Source organism: Lutjanus erythropterus, chromosome 16, assembly GCF_056507025.1.
Source record: "Lutjanus erythropterus isolate fLutEry1 chromosome 16, fLutEry1.hap2, whole genome shotgun sequence".
Taxonomy (NCBI): Eukaryota; Metazoa; Chordata; class Actinopteri; order Lutjaniformes; family Lutjanidae; genus Lutjanus; species Lutjanus erythropterus.
Window position 1 is genome coordinate 35,100,522 of NC_139332.1, and position 25,975 is coordinate 35,126,496.

At 39.8% G+C, this 25,975-nt stretch overlaps 2 protein-coding genes across 6 annotated transcripts; both read right to left on the minus strand.

Moving 5' to 3' along the window:
- Positions 1-828: 828 nt before the first annotated feature.
- Positions 829-13,720, minus strand: LOC146313523 (uncharacterized). Of its 5 annotated transcripts, XR_014772116.1 has the most exons (10): positions 13,642-13,719; positions 12,596-12,645; positions 11,813-12,154; positions 11,609-11,719; positions 11,067-11,390; positions 9,751-10,074; positions 8,857-9,195; positions 8,677-8,771; positions 1,686-1,790; positions 829-1,559 (listed from the first exon to the last, which is right to left on the minus strand). XR_014772116.1 is itself a non-coding variant. In XM_084739945.1 (9 exons), the coding sequence occupies exons 1-8, from the start codon at positions 13,677-13,679 to the stop codon at positions 8,680-8,682; spliced, it is 1,620 nt and encodes a 539-aa protein (XP_084596071.1). In that variant the 5' UTR covers positions 13,680-13,720; the 3' UTR covers positions 7,914-8,242; positions 8,677-8,679. The 5 variants fall into 5 exon arrangements, 1 of the variants encoding a protein (XP_084596071.1); XR_014772118.1 differs by lacking the exon at positions 11,609-11,719 and having other exon boundaries at positions 13,642-13,720; XR_014772119.1 differs by lacking the exon at positions 13,642-13,719 and having other exon boundaries at positions 11,813-12,058; positions 12,596-13,625.
- Positions 13,721-16,636: 2,916 nt separating this feature from the next.
- On the minus strand, positions 16,637-24,609 carry LOC146313524 (major histocompatibility complex class I-related protein 1-like). The gene is made up of 8 exons (XM_084739955.1): positions 24,448-24,609; positions 22,790-23,059; positions 19,902-20,180; positions 19,219-19,521; positions 18,932-19,039; positions 18,637-18,654; positions 18,427-18,468; positions 16,637-17,858 (listed from the first exon to the last, which is right to left on the minus strand). Exons 1-8 carry the CDS (start codon positions 24,494-24,496, stop codon positions 17,848-17,850), a joined length of 1,080 nt encoding a protein of 359 aa, XP_084596081.1. The 5' UTR covers positions 24,497-24,609; the 3' UTR covers positions 16,637-17,847.
- Between the last annotated feature and the right edge of the window lie 1,366 nt (positions 24,610-25,975).

Genomic DNA, 25,975 nt, shown 5'->3' on the forward strand with positions numbered 1-25,975 from the left:
ACACGCTCTCTCTTTCTCTCTCTTCAGATCATGTTTCAGTGAAATTTTAATTGCTTGCATGCTGATCATATCATCTGTATGTTAAAACAATAAAGAACATAATAATAAACTTCAATTCAATTGTGTCCATTTATGTGTTTGCAAGAAAAAGTGTGATGTGTTGTTGTCTTAACGAAAAACAGTAAATTCATTAAATCCACAAAGTCCCAGCTTCAGATTAAAATGATTTTTTTATTTCAGTGTTCATCAAATTAATTTCTTCCATGAATCTATAACAACACACTTATTACAGACTGAGAACTCAAAGAGTGGTAACTTTTTTTATCATTTTTCTGTAGTCTGTACAGTTGTAAACCAGTGCTGCTCTCTTGTGGAATTGTTATGGTATTACACAAGTTTACAAGTGACTAATACAGGCTTTTTCTTCACACTGCTATGGAGTCTCCACACTAATTATCTCATAAGATGGTACCCAGAGGATCAATCCTACTGATGTTTCCTCTGCTGCCACCTGCAGGTCAACATTTATGGTTAATTCTGTGAATTCTCTCAGCATCTACCAGACAGAGTGGAACAAAATCATTTATGGTTCCTCAGACTGGAAATTAGAATTTCAGAGTTATAACAAGGCAGCAGCTGGATAACAAAATGACCATCTGTGTTTCCAATAATGACTTTTGGTGTATATTCACTCATTCTTGAGAACAGGTCGACTTCCTGGTTGGAGTTGACGTCTTATGGAGCTGTGAAAAGTTTTTTCATTTCACAGCACAGTCATAATTAGTAGTTCTCTTAATGCTAATCAAAATACATGTTTTAAAACCATAATTCTTATTTAGCTTTGATTTAGAGGGGCTACAGAGCCGGCGTGTTATGGTTGAGACACAACTGATAGCGATATTATTTAATGAATATGTCAAAAAAATAGAAAGTTTACCAGTGATCAAGTAGTATTCCTTTCTTTTTTAACCTTCAGTGCATCCTTGAAAAAAAATCCTTCATTTACTCCAATTTTTTTGGCCTTTATGATTCATATGAATATATAAAAGTATCAAAATTACATACTCAGTTGTTCGACAGCAGCATTAGTAGCACAGGAGCTCTATAACAAGGAAAAACCTCTCATTGAAACTGATGACAGGTGAGAAAATAGTGCCATCTTGTGAAAAACAAAATAAATCACAATTTTCACAGCACAAGTGCAGGGAATGGTCTGTTGGCAGGGAGGTCAAAAAATGTGGTTTTAATGGAAGTCAGTGGTCCACAATTATTGGTCAGAAAACATCCCGCCAAGAATTATGCAATATGCACAAGGACAGCCCATATAGTCCTACAATGAAAATCCAACTGGCACAAAAAAGAGCCCAAGATGCAGGCTACACTGTTCTTCCTCTTTTTTTGTATTCACTTCCCTTTTAGCTCTGACTTTGGTCTGAGCTTCTAAGAATAATGACTTTTTTTTTCTCCGCTGAGCAGAACCACGAGCGCCGTCAGGTCATGGTGGATGAACATCAGTCATTGTGAGCTGGGATGCATTTCAGTGTTAGCAGGCTGGAACCCTGAAATACAAGTGATGGCTCATTATAACAGAATTCATATGAGAATACAAAAAAATCTGTGAAATAAATCTCTACCACTAGAAATGTAAAAAAAAAATTTATTTGAGTCTGCATATAGTTTCTCACCATTATTTTTCCTTCTGTAGATGAAGAATCCAGTGATGCAGACGGCTGCCAGAAACAGTACTGCACCGGCTCTGATCATTAAAATATCGACATGGGAAAGTGAACCTGGAATTGAAACAACACATTTACACTTTACAAGAAAGAAAGTGTTTCCATGGGCGAGAGCTCGGAGGTGGATATTGGAAAAAAAAAATAGCACCCTGGCTTGTAGTGCTATTTGCATCTAGATTGTTTCGGTGTGACTGACTGTGTTTTGGTGATGTCGGTAGATTCTACTGCAGAAAGAAAGTAGTTCCTCCAGAAAAAGGTTCACCACAAGGGCTGCGGATTCTCTTGAGTAACCGCGGTGTGATTTTTGGAAAGAGACACTGATTTGGAGTTTTTCAAATGTACCACTTAGACCAGTATCTCCAAAATTCTGCCAGTCACACAAAAACAGTCTAGATGGATAAAAAAAAAATGCACTTTCGATTTTGGAGTGAACTGTCCCTTTAAAGAATAGGCTCGGATTTGTATTGCTTTTTGTTCCTAGAACTAGCAACTGTCAAGATTAGCAATCACAACAAGGGTATCTGGTGATACTCAGTGTTTCATGTGTTTGTATGGTGGGTTGTTTTTTTTTGTTTGTTTGTTTGTTTGTTTTATTTTTGTCGTCTTTCAAAAGAGTAAATATAGAATAGAAAGCCCTGCAGTTCAAATATACATGACTTCTAACATGTCGTACGATCACAGACATCAATCTCACATTTTGAGCCAATTGACCATTTGATTGATTTGATTGCCCTCACCTGTGTCTTGGTATCCTCCCCCTCCATAGAGTATTTAAGCCTGTGTCTTTCCCTTCTTGGTTGCTACTTTGTCCTCATTGGTTTGTCTGAAGTCTCACTGTCTTTTTGTGGATTATTGCTTTGTGTTTGTTTCTTTTGCATTATTATTTTTCCTGGCCTTTGATTTTTGTGTCTCACCTGTTTCACCTGTTGCCAGCTCTGTAAGTGTTTGTGTTTCTCTGCCCAGGTTCTGCCCCTCCTTCCCCCTTGCAGGCTGCAGTGATTGGCAGCAGGTGCAGTCACTCTGTAATCAGGGCCTGCTGCTTAAAAGCCTGGAGAGTGCAGCCGGCCAGGGCCAATGGGCCACTCAGCAGACTGAGGTCTGCAAGTCTGCAGTCTAGTCCTCATCCCCATCCCCTAGCCCAACTTGGGGGTAGTAACACTTTCTTATTATACTTTTGAACCCCTTCCCCGCCCCCAAACTGTGACAGTTCCCCCCAGTGTTCACGCCAAATGCTAAAGAATTCAGTTCAACCACCTCTTGGCCCTACCTCTCCATTTTACACATGGCTGTGAAAGTTAGTGTGTCCCATTTCTTTCTTTGATCGAGGGGGTGGACATTCAAACGGCCCTCCAAAACGAGTGTTTTCAGATGCAGGCTCCAAACGAGATGAAAATGCCCTGAATGCATTGTGAACTGCGGCAGAGATATGCATCATGGCAACTATTGCAGGTCCCATATATGAAGTTTGAATTTTTTCCAGCAGCATAGTTTTCACACTTCCCCGCTAATGTTATGACGTTATCAGTGCTGGGCAGAAATTTGTTATGGGCAGGAATAATGTTATACTGAAATAGCTGACTGCTATGTCTACTACAACCACCTTGTAGTATACAGTCATTAAATGTGTATTTTGACTATATTACACAACTAATGAAGGAAACGAGAACAACCTGTCAAACCCTCTATTTGAACCAATTACAGTTCAGGACCAAGAGGTGGAGCAAGTGAGCTCCTTTAAGTACCTGTGGACTGTGTTAGACCAGTCTTTTACCTTTAAACATCATGTGGAATGAAGAACAGCAAAGACTCTTGACAGCACTACTATGATTCATACCTCCATACTTCCAGCCCCCTGCTCAGACCACTCATCTTGATCTGTGTCCTAGAGTTGGATGGTATCCAGCTTTTGATGCCTTTAAGCCTCACATGAATTTAACTTGGCTGAACGTCTCATAACATTGAGCAGTTAAAATGTTCCCAGACGTGACATAAATGGAGCCACCTACATCCTCACACACTGAAGTTCAAACTTTAAGTCTTGTTGGTTTCTTAAATTGTATCCTGTTTCTGTTTCCAGCAGAAATTATCACCTGATGTCAGTGAGCAGACTGTGGATGAGAGTGACAGACCTCAGGTAGTCAGATTATAACACACTACTTAATCTCTCAGAAATTAGACGGTATTGTTTATCTTTGTTGTATGAATTACCTCCCAGCATTTTTCTTATGGCAGCCCAAGTAGTCTGTGTCTATAAGTACTTCTCATGTCTGTATGTCTGCTGTTGGGATGGATTCTGTCAGTTACCACACCACAAGTATGGCTGGACTGATAAACTGGTGTCCAAAGGTTTCATCTAACAGACGTCCCCAATGTGTGTGTGTGTGTGTGTGTGTGTGTGTGTGTTTTGAACAACCCCAAAAGTATGGCTAGACTAACAGCTAAACTAAATTTAACTTGGTTGAACGTCTCTTGTTTTTTTTTTTTGTTTTTTTTTTATGCAGACTTTTGATTGTTCCACTTCATGTGTGCCTATGATTTTTTTTTTTTTTTTCAATTTGCTATAATTGATCTGTGTGTTTTTGCTGCACTCTTCCATATTTTTTAAAAAAAACAGTTAATCAATTTATTGATGGGATGTTTGCCCACCCCAGTTGTTGTTTTCTGGAGTTGGACAGAGTTTGAATTCCAGCTTTTGCCCTGTTTGAACGGCATGTGTGTGCATGTACATGTATGTATATGCATGTATGTAGATGTATGTATATATGTATATATGCACACACCTGACTTAACAGGTCATTGAGACTCCATTCTCAGCCTTCAAATAATTGTGTTTTTTAAAAACTTTTTCCCTTTAATACCTATCTGACATGATTATTTTGATATTGATTTATTGATGTCCCTTTTCTGGAGATTGATATATTTTGAAGCATGATGCACCAGATAAAACTGAGATATGTGTTGGTCTATGTATATATGTAGATATTTTTCATGTGTGGGGTGTTAAAAAAGAAAAAAAGAAAAAATGTTTACTGAGATTTGATGAGTTTATTGAGGTTTGATGAGTTTCCGGCCCTAATGCTGCACTGATGACACCTGAATGTGTTCCAGGTGTTGACCAATCTCAGCAGTCCTCTGATTGGATGTTTTTTTGTGGATGGAGGCTTTCGCTGTCTTTAAATGCATGTAGAAATGTTTGTATGCCTGCCAGTATACCCGATGAAGGTCGTTTGGACCGAAACGTCGGATATTCAATAAATCACTAGAAAGCGAGACAGTGTGCGGGAGTCTGCTATCTTTTTTTCAAATTGAACTTTTTCTTCCGACGCACCTGTCAGACATTTCAGGTGTGCAGAGACCTTCTCAACATTGCTTTCAAATTCAACAAATATTTTTTATATTTATACTTTATATAGACATTTTGTGCACTCCCTGTGACCTCTGGCACCCCAGACCCCAGGTGGGGAACCACTTCTCTAGAGAACAGCATGAACTTAATTTAATAAGCATTCAGTACAAGTGTAAAATCATTAAGTGCAGATTGCAGGATATCAAAATATTGCAATGCATAATCAACACTGCAGTACAATATTCTAGAGTCAAACTCATACCAGTTCATGTTGTCGACCTAAAACCACCATTTTTTTTTCTTCACATAGTGCATAGGGTCTAGGGTTTGATACATTTTCACATTGGTCAAAGAGTGATCAACTTCAACAGCAGCAATCCAGGGGCAAATAACAGCCACTTTTCATCTTTCAATGTAATCACTATTACACTATTGCACATTTTTGACTGTAAAGTGTTTTGTTTCCAGGTAATGTTTGCTTTGCTCAACAAGGTCTCATCTAATTTAACTGCTGCCCTCATAATCTCGAATGGCCAAACTGAGAAAGCACCATGAGGAATGCTTCAATCGACAAAAAATTGCAGAGGAGCAGCAAAATGCTAAAGAAAGATAACATACCACGATTCTGTAAAAGCGTGCACAGCTGGCTCAGAAACTGGCAGAAGTGGATGCTCTTGTGAGTAATGTGAACATTCCTGTCTGCCCAACTCTTTTCATCATGTGTGTTACTAGATTCACTGCAAACATGGCAGTATTGGATATCCTGTGTGCGCAAGGGAATTAAACTTGAAGTGATGATTTCAAAATTTTGCTGAAATATTTGCAATTAAATGTTTAATGATCAAATATAAAAGTTAATTTGAAGGTATAGGTACTTATTCAGTTAAATCAAATTAACCTCCTAATCAGACGTGTCCCTCTCTACCATGAGTAGCTGATGATGGCTGCAAATGCGGGGAATAGGTCTAAATTAATTTTTAAAAAATCGCTACTTAGATGCTGATGTAGTTAGTTCTCTGTGTAGCCACAATTCTGTAGTCTTGCTTAATGTCTTGAATACACCACTACCTTATTTGTTACATGCCACAAGTTATGAACCACACTGATGGCTGCTATGTCACAGGTACTGAGCAGCACTGAGAGCAGAGCTTAATTTTGAAAGGAAAGCAGCAGATTTTGCCAAAGTTGGAATAAACCTTACAATCTTATACTGTGTTTCTATGATCAGAAGCATGCCCGGCCTCACACTTAACCCGCTGACAATGTCCACAGTCACAACTTATGAGATTTAATCAAGACAAAAATGACAGCTTGCACTTGACAACTCAGTTATTGCACTTCTGGGTTGTACACAGTACACAATTGTCTTGTCTATCTTTTCACTGCAACTCTGCCGTTATAGAATCATAACTGTAGAAACTGACAGCTGTCAAACTCTGACATAGAGAGAGGACAGCAGGTGCTTACCACGCCCACTCTGCCAACTGAAAGAGACTTTGGTTTTTTGGGTTTTTTCGCATATGTCAGAATTTTATGCAGGGCCGATTTAAATAAACAGAACAAAAACAAACAAATATAAATGAGAATTTAAATTACATTGTTAGTTTCTTTGGCCCTGCCTCCTTTCACATCTAGAAGCTACCCTAAAAACGGCAGGAATATTGTTTATTATTGATTTATTACCTTGTTCCAGTGATTGACACATGTAGTGATGCTGTCTATGTGTTAGCGTGTTTGACATGTTTCCACTCAAAAACAACTGTTGAACAATGCCAGCACAGCATCCTTTCCCTTAGAGCTGATTTGAAAGCAGTGTGTGGGTCCTCCAGCTCCACTGTCTCTTGTGAATTAGCGATGGTGCAACAGTGTCGTCTTCTTTGTATTCATTTATTGTGTCATCTTTTGCTTTTTAAATTAAAAATGGCTGGAAAACAGCTTTGAGGCGCAATTTACTTGTGAGGAGTATGGATCAGAATTTTTACAATCTCACAGATTCTCTTGCCATTTGACAGCCAAGCGTATTCGTTGTATGAATGTGTACCAGACCATGATGTCTATATTCAGTTGGTGCAGGATAAACACCTGAGTCGTAACAGTAGTGTACAGTTTGATGTGTGAATCTGTTTTATTTAAATAAAATTTGGTAAATGTGCCTTATTTTTCCCATATACAGCTAAAAGAGAGAAAGCTGATGTAATAAAAGTGCAGTCCATCAACACCGTGCAATAACCTTGGCTTTTTTTCCCTCAAGGCCCCTACATATAAGGAACAATCCCCTGATTAATCTGATAACACAGACTGTAAGGAATCAGACTATGCTCCACACTCTGAAGGAAGTTCCTCTGACCCTGATGAGGACACAGAACTCTATCCAGCTGCAAAAAAGCCTTTGCTATCTCTGCGATATCCCCTTTTATCTTCAGCAAGCCAAGCCATTGATTCTGAAACTCCTGTAAAAAAAAAAAAAGACACTAGAGACAGTCCTAAGAAAAGGAGCTCCAACACTCCAAGGAAGAGAAAGAGCTCATCTCCTCATTTAGAGAAGAGCAACTCGAGCACTCCAAAGAAAAGCAGAGTCCAACATCTTTCTGACTCAATCAAAGTATTCCCTCCCTCAAAGTCTGAAAGTCGTCGAGTGTATAACAAAAGAAACTACTGTCTCTATTGCCTCAAGCCTTCTTCAAAAATTTCACGACACCTGGAAAATGTGCACAGAAATGTAGAAGAGGTTGCCAGAGCATTTCTATATCCAAAGAACTCAAAAGAGAGACACAATGTGTTAAATATTCTGCGACGGCATGGAAACTTTGCCTATAATGCTCTTGTTGTAAGTAAGGGAGCCGGAGAGCTCCAGGCCTGCTGCAGACCCCGAAAAGCTAGATCTGCTTTTGATTTTATTCATTGTTTTCATTGTCAAGGACTCTATGCCAAGAGGACTTTGTGGAAGCACATGAAAATCTGTGAAGCACGGGTAGAAACTGATGATGAATCCACGACTGGGAAGCAGCAAGTTTGATCCAAATGTGCCCTTAAAACTGCTGTTGTTCAGGAGATTAGTGAGGGCTTGAAGAGTGTGATTTCCTGCATGAGCTATGATGAGGTCACTCACACGATCCAAAATGACAAACTTCTGTTGCATTTTGCACAACACCTCCTTGATCTAAATGGGTCAACAAAGAACAGACATGACTTAATAAGACAAAGACTTCAAGAACTTGGGCAACTGTTAGTAGTTGCTCAAAAGAAAACTCCTATACGGAAAGCAGAGGAACTCATCTATCCATCCAGCTTCAACAGTGGGGGACAACAGCCTCGTGAATTCAAGAGGGGGAGAATGCATCCAAAAGTTTGCAAGGGAGAGTGGTGCTAAAAATACGGAGGTCTTAATTTAAGGTTGAAAATGACTTTTATGAGTTTGTCCTCAATGTAAAGGTTAAAATTGTTGTTGGACAAAAGTGTGTGTGTGTGTGTGTGTGTGTGTGTGTGTGTGTGTGTGTGTGTGTGTGTGTGTGTGTGTGTGTGTGTGTGTGTGTGTGTGTGTGTGTGTGTGTGTGTTCCAAAATCAGATCAATAATCAAAGATTGAGCAACAGACCTATTACACTGATTGATCAGCCATCAGAGGAGTTGGATCAGTGGAGCTGCTTCTGTTCCTGATGTCCACTGTTTCATCTTTGATCTGAGTTCTCTCTGCAGAGGAGACAGAAACAACCAATCAGAGACAAGACACCAACCAATCAGAGACAAACGCAGAGACCTGTATCTTCAAACTGACCTTTTACTTTGAGCCTCACTGTTTTCTCTCTCCAGATGAGCGTGATGCTCCAGCTGTAGATGAAGCACCTGTACATTCCTGTGTCTGTGTCTTTGGGGGATTTCAGGGTCAGACTAACGTCTCCAGTTCTCAGCAGGTCGTCCTTCATCTTTGTTCGGTCTCTGAAAAACTCGTCCTGTTCTTCAGGCCAGTCAGAGCTGTTCTTATACATGTGGACCCTCATTTCAGGTTTGGGTTCAAAGCGTCGCCACAGCACTCTAGTGTCCTCAGGCAGGTCACCTGTAGTTTTGAAGGGCAGCTGGACAGACTCCTCCCCCTCGTCCACCTCCACCTGACAGACTGAGAGGACAACAAACCATCAGCTGGACAGACAGCAGCAGCAGTTTTCAATAACTTTATTGAATTATCCCAAAGTTGTAGAGAAAGGTGAAGGACAGAAGCAGATGAGAGCAGCAGGTAACAGAACTACAGGAGGTAAAGCAGGTTGTCCAGGTGTTGGACATGATCACAGTGTTGATGGAGCTGTGATGTTTTTGTCCATGTCCTGCTTCACAGTAATGTCTCATATCAGTGTTGACTTGCTGTGTGTTGCTTTCCTTTGTCTCTTTGACATTTCTGGATGTAGAGTTGAACATTGAAGAGAAGATTTGACATGAAAACATGTTTGTTTTCATCTCTGTTCTGTAAATGAATCTCAGCTCCACACAGCATTTCAAACACATGTCCAACATCAGTCCTCAACACTTGGACACACAAACATTCATCAAACAAATGTCTCATTGTTTCTGTAGCAACGTCACTGAATCCACAGGATTCACTCCGCTCACTTCTACATTTCTGTCAACGTTGATCTGTTGGACAAATAAAGTTCATCTGTTCATCCACAGCACTGACCTTTGACCCGGAGCGCCACTTGTTTCTCCATCAGTGTCCGTCCCTCCCCGTTGTAGACAGTGCAGGTGTAGGTGTCTCTGTCTCTGTCTGTGGGGTATTTCAGGGTCAGAATGAGGTCTCCAGTTCTCAGGTTTCTCTTCATCTCTGTTCGACCTCTGTAATATCTGGACTGTTCTTCAGGCTGGTCAGAACTGTTCTGATACACGTGGACCTTCCTGTTGTCTCTGTCCGTCCACTCCACTGAGACATTCTCAGGCAGGTGAACTGTGGTTTTGCAGGGCAGCTGAACAGACTCCACCCCTGAATCCACCTCCACCCTATAGACTGAGAGGACAACAAACCACAACATCAGATGGACAGACAGCAGCAGCAACTCTGATGGAAACAAACCTCACTGTCCTTCTCTTATAATCCCAGACCTCACTGTCCTCCTCTTATAATCCCAGACCTCACTGTCCTTTTCTTTTAATCCCAGACCTCACTGTCCTTCATTTATAATCCCAGACCTCACTGTCCTTCTCTTATAATCCCAGACCTCACTATTCTTCTTTTATAATCTCAGACCTCACTGTCCTTCTCTTATAATCCCAGACCTCACTGTCCTTTTCTTTTAATCCCAGACCTCACTGTCCTTCTCTTATAATCCCAGACCTCACAGTCCTTCTCTTATTGTCCCAGACCTCACTGTCCTCATATAATCCCAGACCTCACTGTCCCATCTCTTAGGGAACTTTCCGATCTTTAGGCAACATGCTTAGGCCTTGGAGTCACTGAGAGACCTAAACTAACTTGTGATGGTTAACTGCCTCTCCTCCAGACAGTAGATGCAGCTGTATTCTCCTTTCAGATAAACAAGGGAACAACCTGATAGTGTTGCTATGGTGGCTGAGGTCAGAGAGACGTTGTCTTGTCTCTCTGAATTGAGAAGACGTAACTGTAATCTGGTTTGGATAACACTGACCCCGAGCTGTGGAGTCAGGGATGTTGAACTGTGGCCTCAGATGTTGTTTATTCATAATTCCTGTGTTTGGATTTACAGACGAATTCAGTGTGTTGGGTCTGACCTTACTTGGGGGTGGGTTCATCATGACCTTGTCTGTGAATGCTTAAAAACTATCCTGGAGAACTGAATCTCCAGACTTGAAGGGAACATCAGGACAGACTGTGTACTGATTATTTCTTCAATCTCCTTTGCCATAGATTATTAAACCAGTTTCAGCGTAAGACATACTGGACTCCTTTGTACTTCCTCCTTTTGATGTCTGGGCAAAAAGATTAATAAATAACATTACACAAATAACATCTACAGCACTGACCTTTGACCTCGAGTATCACTTGTTTCTTCATCAGTGTCCGTCCCTCCCTGCTGTAGACGGTGCAGGTGTAGATGCCTCTGTCTCTGTCTGTGGGGTATTTCAGGGTCAGAATGAGGTCTCCAGTTCTCAGGTTTCTCTTCATCTCTGTTCGACCTCTGTAATCACTGAACTGTTCTTCAGGCTGGTCAGAACTGTTCTGATACACGTGGACCTTCCTGTTGTCTCTGTCCGTCCACTCCACTGAGACGTTCTCAGGAACGTGAAGTCTGGTTTTGCAGGGCAGCTGGACAGACTCCACCCCTGAATCCACCTCCACCCTATAGACTGAGAGGACAACAAACCACAACATCAGCTGGACAGACAGCAGCAGCAACTCTGATGGAAACAAGACCTCACTGTCCTTCTCTTATAATCCCAGACCTCACTGTCCTTTTCTTTTAATCCCAGACCTCACTGTCCTTTTCTTTTAATCCCAGACCTCACTGTCCTGATTAAAGATGATAACCACTGGCATGATGGGTAGTGTAGTAGTAGTGACATACCTGACATGAAATACTGACGAAAATGAAACAAAAGACCCCCAGAAACAACAAGAACAACAACCAGGAGAACCAGGAGAACCAGGAGAACTTTGTTCCAGAATGAAAATCGTTCTGTGTGAACAGAAACATAAAGAACATGATCTCTGACCTCTGACCTCTGACCTTTGACCTGTATCTACAGTAGGTTTTAGTGTTTGTTCTGACCTTTGACCTGCAGCTGGATGTCTCTCACTCTCCATTGTCCTCTAAACGATCTGATGGTGCAGGTGTAGGTGCCGCTGTCAGAGAGGCGGAGTTTTGTCAGATTGAGGCTGAGGTCTCCAGTTTCCAGAGCGTCAGTCATCATGGATGTTCGGCCGCTGTAAAGCTGGTTTTGGTCTTTAAGTTCATCACCTTCCTGCTGACGCAGATGGACGGTTGAAGGACGGAGATCGTCTCGTGTCCACACCACTGTGGGTTTGAACAGTTCATCAGTGGGAAACTCACAGGGCAGCAGGACAAACTCCTCCCCCTCATACAGCTCCACAGCTGAGGCATGCTGGGAAACTGAGAGGTCACACAGACAGAGGGGTTCAGTCACAGCAGCCTTATTTCACGACTTTAGATCAGAAAATGCTAAAATCATTTTGTCTTATTTTCAGCATTAATGTTCTGAAAATGAGTTGAGAATGAAGTGAGTTCCAGTTGATTTTGTAGCGAAGTCTGCGTCTCTCATTAGTTTACTAGCAGACTTTGAAGGCTCTAATATGGCGACTGCACAGACACATAGAGTTCGTGGTGAAGAGAACAAAACAGAGATTTTACAGTCTTCTACATCCATCATGATTTACAGAAAGATTGAAAATATGTTCTTCATGTTTGTATGTGAAGAAAACATGGTCATGGAGCTTCAGCAGGCTGGTGGAGTTAAGATAACAGAAATACAGATTAAAGACATGATGATGGACTGAGGTGATGATCAGATCAGAGAGAGGAAGGTCATCTTACCGTGCAGGAGGATCACAAACACCAGCAACATCTTCATCTTCCTGTAAAAACTACAACAGCCACAAAGTCACTCAACAAACACTGACAGACGCTCTGAGGACGTCAGTTCACAGCCTCCTGATCAGACGGACACTCACAAAACTTCACTGGAAACAGTTTCACTTTAAACTAAAGACGATGTGGGTTTGTACAGGAAGTCAGGCTGAGCTGTGTGTGTGTGTGTGTGTGTGTGTGTGTGTGTCCACACAGGGGACAGAAGGACGAGGGAGCAGCTCTGACGTGTTACAGTCTGCCAACACTCATCTGAGACTGAGACACATATCATTCATTTAAAATACATTTTAAATCATCTTTAAAAGACAATCAAGTGTGAGACCAGACTCTGTCTCTTCCTCCAATCATCTGAAGCTTTGTTTCATCTTTCATGTTCTCTTGTTCTCATGTTCTTGTTCTAAGCACCTCATGTGTTCTTGTGTGGTGTGTTCTGCTCTTCATGGGAACACTGTCTGTGTTCTTGTGTGTTCTGCTGCTGTATGTGTCGTTTCCTTGTTCCTGTTTGAATGTATTTGATGTTTCTTTGTGTCTCTCATTCCACCTGATCAGGAACTAAAGTGTCACATTTACACAGATGTTCATTAATGTTCCCTGTCCCTGTAAATTTAAACATTATCAATAAAATAAACCAGCGGGTCGTCCAATCACAGCACAGCTTCTATATTTGGTTCAACAGTTTGAGACTGAGACTTTTAGTTCTCTGAGAACAGCCAGAACAGACTGCAGCAGATTTATTCTCCTGAAACAAGTTGATTTAGAATCAATTATACAAAAAAGACAACTTTATTTGTCTTTGTTGTTTCCACCTGCTGCCACAGTTTCACTGTAAAAACTGTTGTTTTAGAAAAGCTGCAGTGAAATCAAACATTTTAGTCCCAGAAACAAACAGAGACGTCCTGAAGGGACAGAAAATAACTTCACATGTTAAATCAACATCAGACCTGCTGATCTGTCTCATTTCTGCATGTTGTCCCTCAGGTGTGTCCACTCACCTGTCTGTCTGTCTGTGTGTCTGTCTGTGTTTTCTCATGAGGCTGCTGTGAGACAGGAAGCTCTCTGGGGAGGCTGAGACAGCAGGAGGGGGTCTGTGTGTGTGTGTGTGTGTGTGTGTGTGTGTGTGTGTGTGTGTGTGTGTGTGTGTGTGTGTGTGGGTGGGTGGTCACAGCTGTTACGTCCATTAAAGGACATTTTACCAGTTTGATCTGTTTAAATCTGAGTGAGTGAAGAAGAAATAGGAGGAGGAGGGTCAGAGGGTGCTTCCTGTGTCCTCTCCTTGTCTCCTCGCACATATTTATAATATGTCCTCATGAGGAACAGGGGACAGACTGTTTACTGTTTAAATGACACCATCAGATAAAGAAGAACAATCAGATGCTTCAGTCCAACAGCCAATCAGAGAGGGTTTTAAGGATGTAGCATAAGCGATGAGGACATTTTAAGGAAACTAAAGGTTTGGACACAGGAGACAAAGATAAAGTTGGTTAAATATCAACTCTGAATGGTAAAAACAGCAGAATGGTCCTTTAAGATGAAAGATGACAAACTGAGTTCTGTTCTGTAACATTTATCAAACATTTGATTTGATTTATTTAAAAAAAAGAACACAAAAAAACAATCAAATAAAAGGAGTTTGGTGTGAGTTCAGTTCAACAGCAGAAAGACAACATCGCCATCTACAGGACACACTGAACACACACACACGCACGCACGCACGCACGCACACACGCACGCACACACGCACGCACCAGGAAAATGTATTTAGGTTTTTAAGAAAAAATATTAATTAAAGTCTCACAACTGTGAAAAATTCACAACATTCAGGTGGAAATTGAATTTATTCTGAACTGTTTCTCTGTCAGGAGTTTTTTTTTCCTTCTGCTTTAACATTTGTGAAACATCAACCAATAACAAACCAGAACCAGCCAATTCACACATCCTCAATATTTCTACTCAAACTTACACCTCATATCATCTGCACTGTAAAAAGAAAAAAAACCAGCAGTAGATTTTTTTTGTGTTTTGAGTTCAACTCAAACTCTAAAGTTTTAAAATAAACTTCTGCTGACCTACAACCTTTAGTTGAATCTTTAAATAAACTCAAATCTTTGAGTTTTACAAACTGAAAAAAACCCTAACCCTAAAATTTAGGAATTTGAGATTTTGGGTTTTCTTAACTTTTTTATTTTTACAGTGCAGGAAGTTTCAGCTGCTTCATAAATGAGACAAACTGAGAGCATTCAGGTGAAATGAACAGGTTTGTGTTATTAATCTCATCAGTTTTTTATTGATTATTCCAACGTTCCTTTATTAAAGAACATTTTCACTGTAGGATTTTTACTGTTTTACAGTGTAGTATTAGTAGTTAAAAGCTAATTTAACATACCAGAATTAAAATGTTCAACACAGAAAATCTCTCACTAGTTAAGCACACAGAGGACATGGCCTTAGTGGCATGTCTTACCAGTATAGTCATTAAATGTGTATTTTAACTATGTTACACAACTAATAAAGTGTTTTGATGACAGTCATCTTTTACTGAATGTAACCAAAACTAAAGAAATGTGTCTACAGGAAACAAGAACAACCTGTCAAACCCTCTATTTGAACCAATTACAGTTCAGGACCAAGAGGTGGAGCAAGTGAGCTCCTTTAAGTACCTGTGGACTATGTTAGACCAGTCTTTTACCTTTAAACTTCATGTGGAATGATTTACAAAAAAGAACAGCAAAGACTCTTCCTGCTGTGTAAATTAAAGAACTCTGACATCAGTCAGTGCACTTTGAACAGAGTTTATCAATCACTCACTGAAAGTATTCTCACTTTTAATATTGTGTCCTGGTTTGAAGACAAAACTTTCTGAAGTAGTTAAACTGGGCAGAACAATTACAGGCTGTTTCTATGTAAATGTAGTTTTAATGTTTTGTTTGAATGTGATATTTTTAGTTTACATGTAATCACAGACAGATTTCTGTCATTTGCACAGAAATGGTAGACAATAGTGTAATTTCTATTCCTATCTTTTCTATTCTATTCTAGTCCTGCAGTTCTCCATTCAGTACTGTGGATGGCGCCACTCGACCAGATGTGCCAATTAATGTCATTCTTCAAGTCCCTGTTTAATTCAGCTCTGTGTGCAGCAAACTGAATAAAAATAATTAAAAGTAAATTAACTTAGATTTATTTATTTGTTTTTAAAATGCTATTTTTATTTTAGATATTTTTATGGTCTATTTCCCACCAGACATTTTGGCTGCTTATGTTTTTATCTGCCAGATGTCTAATTAAATATTTGAATGGTTTGAACCTTTGTGTTTTTTAGAGTGAATATTCTAACATTATTTGTGTCCAGTCTTGACAGCACTACTATGATTCATACCTCCATACTTCCAGCCCCCTGCTCAGACCACTCATCTTCATAATAAGCCCCATTATGATCTCAACTACACACGTGTGAAGCTTTATGAAGCTTTATGACTGACCTCTTGCACAGTTGAGACACAAAACCTATCAGATATCTGAGACTAAAGCTGCTGAAACCAGAATTTATATTCTTAAAAATATATTATTTTCAGGGGAAAAAATTTAAATATTTAGGAGAGAGAGAGAGAGAGAGAGCCTCTGCAGAAGCCTGACAACAACCTGATCATTTGAATCAGGTGTGTTGGAGCAGGGAAACATCTAAAACATGCAGGACAGTGGGCCCTGAGGACCAGGGTTGGGGAACACTGTTTTGGTTGATTCTCCTGTATTTTTTCTTTTTTTATCACAGTTGTATCTTATTTGTTATTATTCTTCTCCATGTGTTTCTTGTTGATACATGTATTTTGCTTGTCAGTGAATTTCCCACATCAACAGAACTGCTTTTCTTCTCCTCTGTGTCCATGATACAGTTGTCATCGATTAAAATTTGTCCTCTAGTAGTGCAAAGCTGAACTGTGTGACTTCACTGATTTTCTTTTTCACTGAACAAAACACAAAACAAAATATCAATATGAGGGGAGAGTACTCTTTACAACCTTATATATTGATCTATTCTTCATAGCAGAGACAGATTGCCATACATCTTTTCAATCAATCAATCAGACTTTATTGATTTAGCATACAAACATACAAATGTAACACAAAGTGTTTCATACCAGAGGACCTGAGGGTTCTCGAGGATTCACAGGATAAAAGCAAACCTGATAAATAGGTAGGACTAAGACCATTAAGAGCTTTATAAACCAATAAAATGATCTTAAAATCAATTCTGAAGCACACAGGAAGTCAGTGCAGAGACTTTAAATTTGGTGTAATGTGTGCTCTCTTTCTGGTCCTCGTCAGCACACGTGCAGCTGAGTTTTGTAATAATTGTAATTGCGCAATGTTTTACTCAGGAAGACCAGAAAGTGGAGCATTACAAGAGTCAGTTCTGCAGGAAATAAAAGCATCAGTGTCTCTGTGTTGGCTTGAGAGAGAAACAGTTGCACTCTGGCGATGTTCCTAAGATGATAAAATCCAGTTCTGGTTATATTTCTAATACATGGTTCAAAACTAAGATTTGAATCAAAGGTTTTTCATATGTTGACAGGGTTTTACTGCCAGTTCTTGCAGTTTTGCATTAAGTTTCTGTCTCTGAGCTTTATGACCAATAATTAAGATCTCAGTTTTGTCCTGGTTGAGCTGTAGAAAGTTTTCTGCCATCCAACACTTGATGTCTAAAATACAGTCAATCAACTGTCCCTGAGTCATCAGGAGACATGGAGATGTACAGCTGAGTATCATCAGTGTAACCATGGAAACTGATGCTGCGCCTCCTGATGATGTTTCCATGTGGCAGCAGGTAAAGATTAAAAAGAGACAAGAGTTCACAGCTGGGGTTTAGTGCAGAGTTTTCATTTGTGTGTTTCAAAAGTGGAAACATCAAACATGACGATGTCCACGATGTGACAACTAAAATGCTGAGTATGACTGTGTCTCCCATGACTGGACGTCCTACTGATCACCACCAAAGACAGATGACTGCCTGCTGCCTAATAATACAAACTAGATAAAGTCCAAGACCTCATTCTTTTTTCTTTCTTCAGATCTTCATCTCAAATATAAACACAGTTTGATTTAAGAAAAAACATCTTTCACAAATCAGAACCAAGTGTCTCTCATGAAGGAATAACAGTTTTGATGCCACAGTAACGTCATTGGAGTCCTTCTTCTAATCTTCATGAGGAACCTGTCAAGACAGATTAATAAATGAAAAGCTGAATAACTGATTTTAAATAGAAGACATATGTTTATGTTAGTGCACTGTTATGTTCACAGCATAGTTAAAACCAACCTGTTCTCAACCCAACTCATCACACACAAACAAAAAGTCACCGCCTCTCAGCGTCTGATACTGAGGCAGAAGATGATCTATCAGCCAATCATATGTCTTTGTTTCTGTGTCCCGTCTCCTCACTGCTGTTTCATGTAAACTATGGAAGAAAAGATGATTCTTTCCATCAGTCAGTTTCCAGTTTTATTTAACCCAACACTGTTTTCTTACTGACATCAAGAGAAAAATGCAGCTTGATGATCCATGTTCACTGACTCTACACAGCGCTCACTGACATCAACGAGAGCTAAGCAGCACTTCACTGGAGACTCAGCAGCAACGTAGCTGCTCATGTTTGGTTGTTTTGTAGCTGAGTCACCAGTAATGGGAACAAACAGGACGAGTCTCAGAGGGACGGAGACATTTGGTTGGTTTCTGATGAGTTGGGAGTAAAAACAAGCTGTTGAAATAATCACATACTCACTGGTAGGAGCTGAATTTCTGTCTGATGCTGAAGAATCAGAAGCTAGAAGTAGAAAATGAAGTGAAATGATATAAATATATATGAGAGGACAGGACTGGATGTGAATGATTGGTTACTAATGCTCACTGGAAAATAATACCAGTCACATTAAAGTCTTGATAATAGAACAATAAAATAAATATATTTTATTTTTCATAAAATCAAACTTACTGTTTGCACGTCTGAATCCTGAAACACAGATGAGAGATTACAGTATTAAAAGTGAAATCAGAATTTATGAAAGGACAGAAAGAAAACATGTTTTGTTCCTCTAACTCAGTATATATAGAACATCTGTTGACCTCTACTGTGTTATCATGTCAGTGAAGTTACTGAACATCAGCCAGCTCACACTTTGATTTTTAAAACTTTGTTTCCTTTCAGGACAAATATATTTTTGACATATTATCATTGAGTTGAAGCTGCAGGTTAAATCCAACAGTGGAGTAAAAATGTCTTCACTCACCTTTAGTGTTCCTTCTCCAGATGAAAAGTCCAATGATGCAGAGTGTCAGCAGCAGCAGTCCTACAACAACTCCAACAACAGCACCAACAGGAGACTCTGAAGGAGGAACTGGAACCAAAACACAACATTCACACTTTGTCTCCACCACTGGAAGGACATGAAGATGTTTGCTTTACAGCAGTGGTTCACAAACGCTGTGCAAAGACTCACTGGTGCACCGTCAGATTTTGTGACCATACATAATGTCCTTGTCTTGGACTCAAAACAAAAACTGATACCAGTCTTACCCCAGTTGGTCCTGATCACGTCTTTGTCCAGTCTGGTGACGATGCCGTCCTTCACACCAGAGAGCTGAAACACACAGTCGTACCTCCTCCAGTCTTCAGGTGTGACTGATGAAAGGTTCAGGTCAACACTCATCTGGAAGGTTCCATCATGGTTGGGGAGGATCTCTCCGTGGTCCACGTCCTCATGAAACTCCTCTCCATCTTTCCTCCAGAACAGTGAGGATCTCTCAGGGTAGAAACCTGTAGCGTGGCAGCTGACTGGAGAGGAGGGAGTCTTCTGGAGGAGAGACACTGAGGGACGCTCTGCAGAGACACAGAGAGAAAGATAGTTTCAGACAGTTTTTGCTCTTTGAGCACCACAAGCTGATTTTTTTGACAGACAGATATTTACAGCTGATAGCAGTAAAATATGTATTGATTTTGGGGTGAACTGTCCTTTAACTCATGCTAACTGTGCTCTGACTATCACAGTCTCAGCTTTGATGGAACATAATGTCAGAGAACCCAAAAATATCAGTCACTACTGATTGGTTCAGCATAAATCAAATCTTGCCACCACAGAAAACAGCTGAAAAGAAGGTGGTGTCAGACTGATTGGAGTGATGATACAATGACAGTTCAGTCTGAGCAGCTTATATGAACATTGTTGTGTCATGAAACGACATCAGGTCATGTGACTCTACCTGTTCTCTGTAGAGAGCTGTTGCCAAAGTTCACATACATCTTCAGCCACTCAGGGAAAATCTGAGTGAAGTAATTCTCAAGGTATTTTATTCTATCTTTGTCAGCATCCCATATCTGTTTGATTTGTTCAGCCTGTGGTTTCAGAGCGATGCATGTAAGTGTCTTCAGATCCAATGATATGAAGTCGTCTCCATTATAACCAAACTGATTAAAACCTTTAACCTCTTCAGTTTCATCATCCCACTCACAGCCAATCATCACCTGTAAAACATGGACACCTGAGAGAGAAAGAGAGAGAGAGAGAGAGAGAGAGAGACTTGTTATCAATGATGTTATCAGTGAGAAGTACAACACCAATTCCAAAAAACTTGTAACATTGTGTGAATATATACATTCATTCATTTATTTTCTGTTATTCCGTAAGGGTTGTGGGCTGCTGGAGTCTATCCCAGCTGGACAAGTCGCCAGTTCATCGCAGGGCTGACACATAGACAGACAACCACTCACACTCACACTCACAAATACAGGCAATTTAGAGTCACCAGTTAACCTAACATGCATGTCTGTGGGAGGAAGCTGGAGAACCCGGAGAGAACCCACGCAGACACGGGGAGAACATGCAAACTCTGCACAGAAAGGTCCGGGGGATCGAACTCAGGACCTTCTTGCTGTGAGGCAGCAGTGCTAACCACTGCACCACCGTGCCGCCCAGAAATATAAACAGAATGGAAATAATTTTGACTTTACTCAGTTGAATACAGTCCAAAGACAAGATATTTAATGTGATAAACTTTTTTGGTTTATTGTAAATATAGACTCATTCTGAATTTAATGGCTGCAACATCTTCAAACAAGTTGTGACAGGAGCAACAAAAGACTGTGAAAGTTGTAGAAAGCTAAAAAAAATCCCACTCCTCTTTGTAACATTCGACAGGTAAACAGGTGAACTGGTAACAGGTGACAGTATCATGATTGGGTATTAAAGGAGCGTCATCGAAAGGCTCATTCATTCACAAACATGGATGAGGAGAGATTCACCTCTTTCACTTTGTGAAGAAATGTGTGGACAAATAATCCAACAGTTTCTCAACATAAAACTGCAGGAATTTATATATTTCATCGTCATAAAATCATTAAATAATTCAGAGCATCTGAAGAAATCTCTGCATGTAAGGAGCAAGACTGAAAACCAACACTGAATGTCTGTGACCTTTGACCCCTCAGGCAGCACTGCATTAAAAACTGCATTAAAAACCCTCATCATTGTATAAAGGATACTACATGGGCTCAGGAACACTTTGGAAAACTGTTGTCAGTAAACACAGTTTGTCTCTGCATCTACAAATACAAGTTAAAACTCTATCATGCAAAGAGAAAGACATATATCAAAAACTGGTGCTCTGATCACATGGTCGTCACATGACCATTACATGGCTATTGCTAATAATAGTTTAGTAGGTTTCCTTTAAAAACGTTGAAATGCTCCTTTAATGATGGTGCTGGTGACATCACAGACACTTAGACGAGGTTAAGCAGCCAAAGGAGCAACACAGTTTTTTGACCATGCGCCTAGTTGAGCTAAAAGAGAATCTTGTAACTTTGTTTTTGCTTTTCAAGTAAAGTTTTTGAACGGATTTACTGCCTCAGAAGATTCTTACTGTGTCAAACTTATTACCAAGGGACTGTTTAATAATGGTGGTAAATACAGAGTACTGGATGGAGGAAAGATTTCCACTACACAGTCTGTAAAACTGTAATCCTGCTGACGGGCTCAGATTGTTATTCTAGTGTCTGAGAACATTATGGAAAGGATCCTGACAGAGACCTTTTTGTTGAAGAGTAAGAAACATTTTGTTTAACCAGAAACAGCTCTTATATTGATTGTGTCAGAGCCACCAGACTCCATTTACAGAAACAGTCATTTTATCATCATAAAACACACTTCATTCAATCCTGACAAACAAAATAAAACTCATCAAAACTGTCATGTTCATATATCCACTGATTCAGCAATAACAAACTCTGGTTGGATCAAAATAAACTCATAATTCTTGGAGTTAGATGTATATAGATATGTGATATGTAAATGGAAAATATCATGAGAGCAGTGAGAGGTTTGACATCAGATGCACGCTGCAGCACAAGTTTTCATTTCTTTGTCCTTTCCTCATCCAGACACACAGGGGATGTGATCATATGTAACAAAACAAAAGGTTAAATGCTAATTTAACATAGAAGAATTAAAATGTTCAACACAGAAAATCTCAGTACACAGAGGACATGGTCTTAGTGGCATGTCTTACCAGTATACAGTCATTAAATGTGTATTTTAACTATGTTACACAACTAATAAAGTGTTTTGATGACAGTCATCTTTTACTGAATGTAACCAAAACTAAAATGTGTCTACAGGAAACAAGAACAACCTGTCAAACCCTCTATTTGAACCAATCACAGTTCAGGACCAAGAGGTGGAGCAAGTGAGCTCCTTTAAGTACCTGTGGACTGTGTTAGACCAGTCTTTTACCTTTACACATCATGTGGAATGATTTACAAAAAAGAACAGCAAAGACTCTTGACAGCACTACTATGATTCATACCTCCATACTTCCAGCCCCCTGCTCAGACCACTCATCTTCAAACTCAACCTCATTTTGATCTCAACTACACACGTGTGAAGCTTTATGAAGCTTTATGACTGACCTCTTGCACAGTTGAGACACAAAACCTGTCCAGTGTCCACAGACATAAACACCTGACAAAATACTCAGAACATCTTCTGTGGTAGTTGGTGTCTCCAGGAACACATTTTGTCATGATGGTGCACACACACATCCAATGTCCACTATCATGGCTGCACAGTCAATATAACATAGAACAGACTTACCTCCACTTTGGTTGAAGAGCTGCTTGAAATCATTCATCCTGGTTTTGAAGAAATTTGGCTGATTTGTTAAACACTCGACTTTGTACCACTTTAAGTGTTCAGGATTATCTATGAAGAATTTCTTCGCCAAGTAGTGTTTTGGTTCGACTGTGTTTTTGTTGGTGTCACAGTAACCAACCAGAACTCCATCAACCTCTGTAGTTCCCATAAACTCTGGGACGTTTGGGATTCCAGAAGATGCAGTAGAGCAAAAAATCAAGGAGTGTTTCACTGCAGGACAAACAAGGTTTATACATTCAGTATGAATATACACACATCATCATCATCATCATAGCTGTGGTGGTAAAAGGTTGGCAAACTATAATTGTTTTAAAATATTCCAAATATATATTTTATTTATTTATTCATTTATTTATTTTATGAACATTCAGATGTAAAATCATTTCCAGCTCAAATAATGACCACTGGAATAGTTGTCTCGTCTTCTGCAGAAATAGAAACAGACTTTTGATTTGAATTCATGCAGAGCCTGAACAGTAACAGTAACACTATTAGATACTACAGCAGTAATCTGATTACTGTGATTTTATTTCTGATAGTGAGTTAATATGACTTATATTTTCAGTTACAGCTGCTCTAAACTGCTGTAAAAAAAATTCCACCACCGTAATTTCATATCAGGCTACAGTCTTGTCTTTATTAATGAAAATATATCAGCTGTATTATTCATCAGTGCACATATATATGTTTCTCATATCAACAGTTGACTGGTGTATTTCAAGTAGTCTGTGAGTTATGAAGGAAAATATAAGTTCTCCCCGATCTCAGAGTGATGACTGAAATTCAGATCTAAATGTTAGACAGAGCAGCAGTAGATCAGTCCTGTCTGTGGAAAACTGCACAGTTTGTCTTGTCCTCATTTCCACAGAGTATTTTCTGTCTCCTGTGGTGGTCTGTCTGACCTGGAGCAAGTAAAAGGACAGAGGGGTCCAGACCAAACATCTTGTCCAGTGTCTCTGATCTGATGTTTGAATCCTGAATATAATTGATGCAGCTGTGCTTTACTCTCACTGACTCTTTATCTCCTTTACATTCATGTTGACACAAGCAGAGGACTTTGAAACTGACGCATAAAAAACACAAACTGCTGCATAAAAATTCACCAGAATGCAGGAAATAAAATGTCTGACACTCAAAATCTCATGAGGGAGGATTTCCAGACTCTCTGCTTGATTTGTGTCCCTGAGCCTGAGGTTCCTGTTTAAGGTGTCCCTTATTTGTCCACATTGAAGTTGTCAGTCCTCATGATAAAGGACGCGCTCTGCTGCAGCAGACGTGTCGTGATGCGTCCGTGTATTTCAGCCGAGCAGAGAGAGAAGAGGAGGCTTGTGTCTCTCATATGATGCTCTAAACAAACGGAGCTGAATTTGACTCAAACTTTTAAAAATGTTACAAAGAAAAGTGAGTAAACATCATAAAAAGGAGAGTAAATGTTATTTTGTATTTATAAAGATGTGTAAACGTGCGTAAAACTACAGTCCTGCTCATCATAAATATGATGTATTCAGTGTGATTCAGTTCAATCAGTTTTATCAAGTTAAAATGAAAGTGAAACTAAGACAAAACAAAGAACTTAAAGATTTAAACTGTGATCTTACCTGCTGATGAAACAGGACAGAAGAGAAAAAACAAAAATAACTTTTCCATCTTGTTTTGATAAAGACGTGCTGATAAAGAACTGAACTGAATCAGCTGCTTTCTGTTCCATGTCTTTTCTTCACAGAGTCAGATGGGGAGTGTTCCTGTTTTGGCAGAGGGGCGTGACGTCTGGACAGGAATCGAGGAGAATAATAGAAAGATGTGTTAATAGTTGGAAGAGTTTAGTGCATTAGCTGCTAGAATGGAACAATAAAATCCGTGATGTCACCATAATCGACGTGTTGTGAACAATAGAAGAGAAGCTCAGAGTCAAAGAACCTGATCAGCTGACATCATAAAGCAACAACAATCAGAGGAAGATGATAAACTCTCTGTGGAGAACATAGTGAGTGGAACTCAGACTCAGACTGGGACCAGGTGACTTTCAGACAGGTGAGCTGTCCACTAATACACACTGTGAAAATACTCCACTACAACCAAAAGTCCTGCATTCAAAACCTTGCTTGAGTAAAAGTATGTAAACATTATCAGCTGTTATCAGTATGAACAGTAAAAGTAACCACTGTGCAGTAAAATGTTTCCTGTCAGTAACTAGTAACTGTACCTGTCAGGTAAATGTAGTGGAGTAAAAAAGTTAAGTCCTGAGTTTGAATCCCCTAGGGGCAGCACCTTTCTTCTCATGTCTGTGTGGGTTCTCTCCGGGTTCTCCGGCTTCCTCTCACAGTCCAAAGACATGCATGCTAGGTTAATTGGTGACTCTAAATTGCCTGTAGGTGTGAGTGGTTGTCTGTCTTTGTGTGTCAGCCCTGCGATGAACTGGTGACTTGTCCAGGGTGAACCCCGCCTCTCGCCCAATGTCAGCTGGGATAGACTCCAGCAGCCCTGCGACCCTTCCAGAATAAGTAGTTACAGAAAATGGATGGATGACTTTGAATCTGGTGTGTTTGTGCTTGAGATTTATTATGAAAATTAACCATTAATTTCACAAACCAATCATAAAAAATACACTTGTTATATCAGTGCAACAAAACTTCTCTTCTGCTGCTGCAGCTGCTGTCTGAATCTGAGCAAACTCAACAACATTATATCATCTTTAACACAAACACTGATTTAACCTGGTCCAAATCAATATCTCTGTGTCTACACTGTTTAGAACATTTTCTCTGCATTACTTTGCTGTTAGACAGACTTTACCAACAGCAAACTGAAAGTGTTGTCTTTGTCTATGTTTATTTTGACTATTTGAAGTCAAGTTTTCAGTGGCTTTAAAAAACCCTCCTGACTCCAGACGTCATATTTAGTTTGTGTGTTTGTTCGATGGTTGTAGTGCAGCTTCACTGTGAAGATTAGCAAAGAGAGAATCAGGCTTTGAACTGTCTTTTTTATTTTGGGTGATTTTAAGGCTTAATTTATAGGAGATCTGAAGATATTTCAGGGGGAATAACAAGCAGCAAAGAGCAGCTGCAGAAAACTCACAGCCTCAGTACATGAGGCGAACACTAACTGAGCTACCAGACCACCAGACAC